At 33.6% G+C, this 8832-nt stretch overlaps 1 protein-coding gene across 1 annotated transcript; it reads left to right on the top strand.

Moving 5' to 3' along the window:
- Positions 1-2536: 2536 nt before the first annotated feature.
- On the top strand, positions 2537-2882 carry LOC107141225 (guanine nucleotide-binding protein G(I)/G(S)/G(O) subunit gamma-10). The gene has a single exon (XM_015484427.2). The coding sequence runs from the start codon at positions 2588-2590 to the stop codon at positions 2792-2794; it is 207 nt and encodes a 68-aa protein (XP_015339913.1). The 5' UTR covers positions 2537-2587; the 3' UTR covers positions 2795-2882.
- Positions 2883-8832: the final 5950 nt, after the last annotated feature.

Here is an 8832-nt window from a genome sequence, read left to right as displayed (position 1 = left end):
AAACTGGGCATAGTGGCAAACACTGTAATCCCAGGTACTCTGGAGTCTGAGGAAGAAGGTTTGTAAGTTCAAGACCAGCCTTTGCAATTTAGTGAGACCTTGTCTCAAAATTAAATAGCAACAATAAAAAACCTTTAAGGTTGGGGATGTTGTTCAGGAGTAGAGCACCTTTGGTTCAATCTCCAGCACTACCAATCCCCGAAAAAGTGGCATCATTGTATATAATTTACTTAAACTGATAAACTTTTTTGGTGAAAAAAAGCCCTCACATTTTAAGATTTGTGTGTTTCTTTACTTATTTTATGTCTCACTAGATTAACTACATTGAGAACTTAATATTATTGATTACATAGTACACTTCTGAAATTCTAGTACACAATGGTGTCTAGCAAATCTTACATACTCAAATTATATAATTTTTTTTTCAAATTATATTTTTCTTTTGTAGGCTCTGGGATAGATCTATGCAATCTTCAATTGAGCATTTAGTAATTATTTGTCTAGTTGTAAACATTACTTGAATGAAGAATCTATGACTTTAATTTCATATTACTGGAAATATTAGAGTTGTTAAAAAGTAAATAAGATGTCAGAAGATGAGCTACCTTTTAATAGAAAAAAAAACATTGTCAAATTAATAATTCATATTTATTCATTTACTTATATCATTGTATTAGCCTAATATCTTGAAAGAATCTTTGCTCCACTTATTTCAGTAACATAAACAGAAATAGTATTAAATATTATATTAGTACATTAAAGATATACTTTGCATAAAGGGTCAAGGTGCTGTGGGCCAGTGCCCTAAAGAATTTTAGAACCCAGCCTGTGTAGTTGAAAGGATAGAAGGCACTCTTAATATTCTCAGAGATCTTCATGCCTAGCTGAAATTGTATATATACTTTTATAAAAGTATATATACTTATATAAAAGTATATATAAGAGAAGCAGATCTAACTTTGTGGGTGGATGTGTGGCATGGGTCTAGGGATAGAACTCAGGGGCACTCTACCACTGAGCTGCATTCCCAGACATTTTTATTTTATTTAGATACAAAATCTCACTAAGTTGCCCAAAGTGGACTTCAGCTTGTGATACTCTTGACTCAGCCTCTCAAGTTGCTGAGATTATAGGGTGCACCACAGTGCCCAGGAAGACTCTCATATCTTTTCAGTCTCAACTAAAGGTCAGATAGCTCCATGAAATTTTTTCCAGACTGATTGTTTCCCAGAAGTCATTTCCGTCTTAGGAGAGTCTTGTTTTCTGGTAAGACTTTCAACTTGAGGTTTAATTTTAGCCAGGAAACACTAATTTGTGTTTCCTTTAATTTATTTTAAAATTGTGTACTTCTTTTTCCTTAATATCTTTGAAATTATCTTGCTTTTTTATTCCGGACAGCAAAAATAAAGTCACTTATCATTTCTCATCTTCTACTTGGTATCTCCTTAGCCAGATCCACAAATTGACCAGTTTTTCTTTCCACATTTCCTGTTACTGCTTTTAATTTTCTTCCAGTACAATTGCTAGTTTATTGTCTTCTCTCTTTTTTTTTTTTCCAGTCTCCAATAACTCCTTATTTTTCAAGCCTCAATTGTATCTTCAAGGTTGTTTCATGTGCCCATCTAATATTTAGGAAATCCATGCCACCTAATTCAGATAAGTGTTAGAGCAGGATCCTGGTACTAGGTACCAAGTGCTCTTTCAGTTAACTGCTTCTGGTATAGCTCATGATTCCATGGGTTGGCTGAATGTCAGCAGGGCATCCATTTTACAGGTCACTTTTGGAGTCTCTCACTTAGCTTATGATGGCACCAGGGAATGGAGCTTATGCTTCCTTTCCTAGACTCTTCTCTGTATTGTGTGTATCATTCTCCCAAGCTTCTCCACTTATCATTATCTCTCTCCAAAGAGAAGTCTTGGTTCCATACCAGATAGTTCAAACTACAAGAGAGCAAGAGATCGTTCCTTGAATGAATATTACTGATAAAATTTAAAAATGAAAAAAAAAAATAGGGGAAAATCGCAGAAGTTTCTGATGCAATTAAGCGGTAGTTCTAAAATTTTCAAAATATGACTTTTACTGTATTTTCTTTTTTTTAAAGTTTTTATTTGTATTACTGTATTTTCATATTGAAACAAACTGCAATCTATTAGGATCAGGTGGCAGGATGGTATGTATACAGGCAAATTCATTGGAAAACTTAGTTAACTTCTCACTATACTTCATACATTATTGCCATATTTTTCTTATCAAGTATTCATTAGAGTTTAAAGATATTTTACAAGTTGAACTCCTGGCATTGTGTTTTTGAAGGATTTTTGAGGTGAAAAAAAAAAAACCCTAAAAAGAAGGAAAAAGATGGAAAAGAGAGGCAAAAGGAAAATGAAGGTAGGGGCTGGGGTGGTGGCTGAGTGGTAGAGTGTTTGCCTAGCATGTGTGAGGCACTGGGTTCGATTCTCAGCACCGCATATAAATAAATAAAATAAAGGTCCATTGACAACCAAAAAATACTTTTTTAAAAAAAGGAAAGTGAGCGGCTCAGCCCAGCCTGGCTCAGCCGCCCTCGGAGCCAGCGCCGCCGCCGCCATGTCTTCCGGAGCCAGCGTGAGCGCCCTGCAGCGCCTGGTGGAGCAGCTCAAGCTGGAGGCCAGCGTGGAGAGGATCAAGGTCTCTCAGGCTGCGGCAGAGCTTCAGCAGTACTGCATGCAGAATGCCTGTAAGGATGCTCTGCTGGTTGGAGTTCCAGCCGGAAGCAACCCCTTCCGAGAGCCCAGATCCTGCATTTTACTTTGAAGACTTGGAAGAAGTTTGTTGAGAAATGCCTTCGAGCACAAAGTAATGAATGACTGACTCCAAGTCTCAAGAAACACTTTGTTTAAGCCAAATGACTGAGATATTCAGACCTTTCCAGTGTCCTGATCTTACAGCCAAAATTCTACAGAAATTAATGATTTTCTACTCAAATAAGGAAACTGAGTGAAGAAATAGAATTGTTTTAAGTAATAATGGCTTGGTTCTCCTGAAGAAGTGCTTTGTATTAAGATAAAAACCTTACCACCAATATACTAAAATACACCTCTTTAATAAGTGAGTTACTGGTGTTGCTATACCTAGAATATCATGTATGTTTTATTAACTGGATGTTTACATTTTAGGAAGGAAAACACTTTTGTTTATTAAAAAAATGGAGTATTTGTAATTTGTTGTTCCTAAGATTTTTATACTATAATAAAATTTGTTCTATCATAAATTTATAATTACTAAATGAAGATAAGAAAGTATAAAATTGTGGGGGAAGAATAGACTTTACTAATCAAATGATGCCTTGATTTTTTCTAAATAAGAAGATTGTTTTATTTAACACAAGAGGTGTTGTTTGGTAAACTTGTTTAGAAAGATTCATGTTATGATATATATTAGGTTGTCTCATTTTATGTAAGAAGCAGATTTGAACTCTTTTTAAGTTCCTTTACTTTGTGGTTGCATTTTTAAAAAGATACTACATTATTTCATGCCTTTAAAAAAATGTTTAAAGTAGGACCTACATACAGAGCATTGCAAATGATTAAAAACAAAGTAATGTGAAAATATTATGACCTAAAAGAATTCTTCATGTCACAAGTGTTTGACTTTGATGATGTGCCTTTGATTTAATTTGGGATACTTTTAGAAGGATACTTCGTGTTTGTAATAATCTTTGAAGATCTTGAAAATAAATTCTGTTTAATTCACCATTTTCTATGACAGCAAAAAAAAAAAAATGAAGATAAGATAGTCCTTCATAGGTTTTGCTGTCAGCAAACAACAGAGGCCAAATCTGGTAGGTGAAATATTCCATCAGATATATTATTAGTTAGGAAAAATTCCCCAGCAAATAGTTATACCCCAAATTGTGAGACAAAGCAATTATTGAGTGGGAGTAGAATGCTGAATAAATTCAGTATGGTCATTATTGGCACCTGATAGACAGCATCAAAGAATGTTCTTTAGAAAGTAAATGCTTTAGGAAAGTAAAAATAACACATCATTATCACAAAATGTGATAAGAAAATTACTGCCTTGTGACTTTTTTAATAACCTTAACTAAAAATTACATACTTGAAAATAATAATGGACTCCTACATAGATAATCAATGACCTGTGAAAGGGTAGTTCAAATGATTTGTATTATTTGAATTTACTTTATTGCAATGGCATTCAAATTCTGCATATCAATAATTGCTAAAAACATGTCAAAACATGTTTTGAAATGCCTTGATTCTAAAAATAATTGTGTTGACAGATATTTTTAAGTGACATGAAGTCTAAGTGTTCCATGTAAAAAATTTCTTATGAAAAATTATATTTTTCATAATTCTATACCTAGAACATTTATGACAGTTTTATAAATTTCAGTCTTAGAGAGCAATTGACTTAATGCTATGCTTAAGCATGCATATATGTTTAGCATTTTACCTAAAATTCAGCTAAAGATAAAGGCAACATTTTCCCTGCAATCCTTGGCCTGTGCTAGGTGTTTTAGAAGTTAATCAAAAAATAAAACAACTTAACTCATTTTTAAGACAGTGCTATTGAAACTATGAACCAAAATAGTCTTCTATAAATTTAGTCCATTTAACAAATGCCATTGTTATTTATAAGTGTTTATAATATTTTGCATAGAAAATAGCATGCAAAAATTTAAAGCTTTTTCAGTTTTTCTCATTTGATAAATATTCAAAGAAAAACTACTTATCTTTTCTGCCTCTGATCCTAAAAGCTGAATTAGAGGCATAGTGTTAGTCAAGTTTTCATCACTGTGAGCAAAATACCTGACCATAACAAACTAGAGGAGGAAAAAGTTATTTAGATTCACAGTTTTGAAGGTTCATCTCATGGAGAGCTGACTCCATTGCTCTGGGCCTAAAGCAGGACAGCATCATGGCAAAAGAGTATGGAAAGGGAAAGCTGCTCCTCTCATGGTGGTCAGGAAGTAGAGAGTGTAAGAGAAAGCAAGATTCTATGGACTAGATACAAATCTTAAAGTCCAGCCCCCAGTGAGCTACTTCCTCCAGCCATACTCTACCTGCCTACAGGATTACAGTTATCACTCTTTTCAAATTTTTAATCCATCAAATGTATTAATTCGCTGATTGAGTTACATCTCTCATAATCTAATGATTTCACCTCTGATCATTGCTGCATCAACACCAGAACCTTTGTGGGATACTTTGTATAATAGGCATGGTAGAAATTACACATATTATTGTGATTTCCATTTTCATTGAAAATAAGTTATATATTTTATGATTATATATAAAATGTCATTTATATAGAATATACATCATATTATAAAACAAAAACATTAAATTATAGATAATTTATTGTAAACACGAATTTATCACCAATTAAATTTCACATGTAGGGCATTCTGTTTTATTGATTAAATAGTAATTATTTTATGCAAAATGACTTAAAGCAAGATAAAACATGTTATTTAGTGAAAATTTTACAGCAATTTTTTTTTAAGAGAGAGGTGAGAGAGAGAGATAGAGAATTTTTGATATTTATTTTTTAGTTTTCAGCAGACACAACATCTTTGTTTGTATGTGGTGCTGAGGATCGAACCCGGGCCGCACGCATGCCAGGCGAGCGCGCTACCACTTGAGCCACATCCCCAGCCCCACAGCAATGTTATAATATCTTTTAGAGAGCTTTTAAAATTAAGATTTAAATATGTCGCTTTTATAAAAAACTGACAAGGACATAAAGTATCAGAAATAACTGTTTACATGTGAATAATTCTAATTTCTAAATGCAAACACAGAGGGTCTTAACATGTCCCTCAATTCAATAAACTCTGGACAGGCTTCTTCTTGTCTTCAAGTCCTTTGATTCCTCCCAGCCAGAACTTTAAAGAATCTAGAGGATCTAGCCGCAGAGGTTCTCTTTCTCTCCTCTCCCTCCATCTAGTCTTTTCTCTCTCTTTCTGTGACATTTATTTTGTAATTCTAAATTCTTTATCTTTCCTTCTGGGTTATAAATATCTCTAAAAGCCTTCTGCCAACTTAGAGCCCAGTATGTTTATTCAAGAACCTGGGAGGGCCTTCTCCTTGGAGTGTAATCCTCAGGGAAGATACTAACCCTTTCTCCTGGTTTCTGTTGGAGAATGGGAGACTCACTTCAATGAACATACTGTTCCAAGCTCCAAAATTACCTCTTGTCATAAACATGGAAAGTTTTTCCTAAGTACAATTATCTAACACAGATGATCACACAATCAGCAAATAAATTTGCAATGAACTGTGTGTGACAAGTGATGCTAACTCTTCTTACTTGGGGACTAGTTATTGTTTATATTGAACATATGTATGTAATTGCTTCTATCTGCTTAGCTACAATTAAAGTGTGAGATTCCTTTCTGTTTTTGGCTTACCATCTGTTAGTGTTTTCTTATAATGGATTTCACATTTTGATTTAATTTAATAATGCTTTTTTCTTTCTCTTCTGCCTTTGTGGATAGTTTTCCTAGAGTGGAAGAAGATTTTAGTTTTAGTTTTAATTTTTATGATAGGCACTAGATATTTGTCAGTTTGTGAACTATATGGACCAGATGAAGATTGTGGAAAACAAGAGTCAGATAAGAGACACTGAAATACCATAAAGCCTTCCTATAGCTTTACATTCTTTTGGAATACTAGCTGGATATACCATCCTCTCTAAATTAAAGGTTTACTATTGAATAAGCAAGGGTAGCATGTCTTCAAATATTCTGCCACCAATACTATATGGCCATATAATAACAGAAGCCAAGAAAGTTGCTTGCGTATCTTTCACTTAAAAATCTCTCCTCTCCATCATTTTCACTTAAAAATCAACTGGATTCAAATAAAAATCCAGTTGCTTAAAACAGTTCTTTTGAGACTGATAAATTTTTCCATTTTTTTGTAGTTCTTAGGATTAATTCCAAATAAATGAATTACTGGCCTCCATGGGATTGACATAACTCTTTTTTTTAAAAGAGTACCCAGAAAAAAAGTTTGATGAAAATGGAAGAAGGAATGTGAGAATCTGAAGTACTTTCTGTTTCACAGCACCCTCCTCCTTTCTCTTCTGTCCTTATTCCCTTTCCCTAAGTTGCATCTCTTATACCTTCCAGATGCATAATGTCTTCAAGGAAGGTTTGGTAGAGGCCATAATCTTTTGCCAGGGTGAGTTACCTTCAGTAGTGGATTTCCAGGTAAAGATTTCTTTAACTGGCAATGAATGCTTTTTCCTGTTTGAGAACACAGGTTTATGTGCCTCATAGTCTATCCCACCTCCAAGAATGTCTTCTATCCATACATCATGTAGCTTAGAATGTTGTAACGATAAGAAGACTTCATCAGGGGCTAGTGGAGAGATTACATTGCATCCAATAGGAAATCAATTGGATGGAAGGAAACTGCTGCAGTCACTTGGGAGAAAGCAAACACAAGGTTAAGCTGATGCCAGTTAACATGGGAAATGAAAGCCAAATGGCATGTAATTCTCACTTACCTGTGTCAATGTGAAGGAAATTCTTTTTCTAGTGGGATTGCCAAAAAAGTCGATGCCATTGAGAAGATCTCCAGCTTTCCTGCCATATTACTCATATAGCCTACTTTTCCCTGTTCTACAGAAATTTCTCAAAGTATTCTTCAGCATATTTCCATTTACAGCATCACAATTGGAAGCTCTGTCTACTGTCTAAAATTCTCCAATTAGAAGCTACTTGGAATTCTGAAATAAGCACACGTTTCTCTTTGATAGAAAAGTGCATTGGGGTCCAGAGCATCATATCAAGGGATATGACATAAAGGAGTGGTGTTCAACAGAAAATATCACCACTGCCCCACAATCATAGAAGATATGGGAGCATTAGAAACCCAGAAGGAAGGGTTGCTAACAGTTTTACTTGAGGCCTTTTCTCTGAAAGAGCTGGTGGAATTTGTAGCCAGTTGAGCCCCTTTCAAAAATCTAGTGATTTTGTAAGAAAAAATAACATTAGTAACATCTAAGAAATAGTACTAATATAAGATATGTTAAACATTTGGGTTTGGAGGAGGATATTTTACATGCTCTACCAAAAGGTGAAAAATAGTTACATTTCAAATTTTTTATTCCAATTCTTGCTACTTTGAGAAAGGAAATATCATGATTGATTTATTTAATATATTTAATATCATGATATATTTAATATCATGATTGATTATTCACTCAAAATTTAAATATTTTGAAATGACAGTATGTCTACTAATTACGCTTTGTACAATTTGTAAGCTTATATTCAATAACTTATTGTGAATAATCCAACTCTATTCAGTTAATTCTACAATGCCAAGCAACCAAATGCTATTCTAAAAATTTCAGGTTCCCCTAAGCAATGCTGCACTTAATATTCTAACTGCATTTTAATAAAGCTGTATAGCACATGTATCCCACTGTGCCGGGTGTACATATAAGGCCTGCTATTTAAAAACACACATGTCTTCTAGCAGTTTAGCATGACAGTATCCACAATAGAAATAGCTCTAATTTATATTTCAATATAAAATATAAAATCACATAAGTCAATGAAAATACAACATAGCAGCAGAGGATTAAAATCAAGCAATATATATCTGAAATTGAAATTCTCTTTGGTATTCATTAAATGAAAAGACAAAAAGTATTTAAATTAATACTATCACTCTCATTAACTTTTGAAGTATAGTTATACAGAAAATCATGAAATATTTTTGTTACATAAACTTGTTTTATATTCAAATATAATACTTTTCAGAATCAAATAGCTAGTAAAAATAGTGGAATGAGTGGAACAAACTGAGATG

This window comes from Marmota marmota, unplaced genomic scaffold (genome assembly GCF_001458135.2).
Source record: "Marmota marmota marmota unplaced genomic scaffold, marMar, whole genome shotgun sequence".
Classification (NCBI taxonomy): domain Eukaryota; kingdom Metazoa; phylum Chordata; class Mammalia; order Rodentia; family Sciuridae; genus Marmota; species Marmota marmota.
Note: the sequence above shows the minus strand (reverse complement) of the source record. Positions and strands in the feature narration are given on the sequence as shown.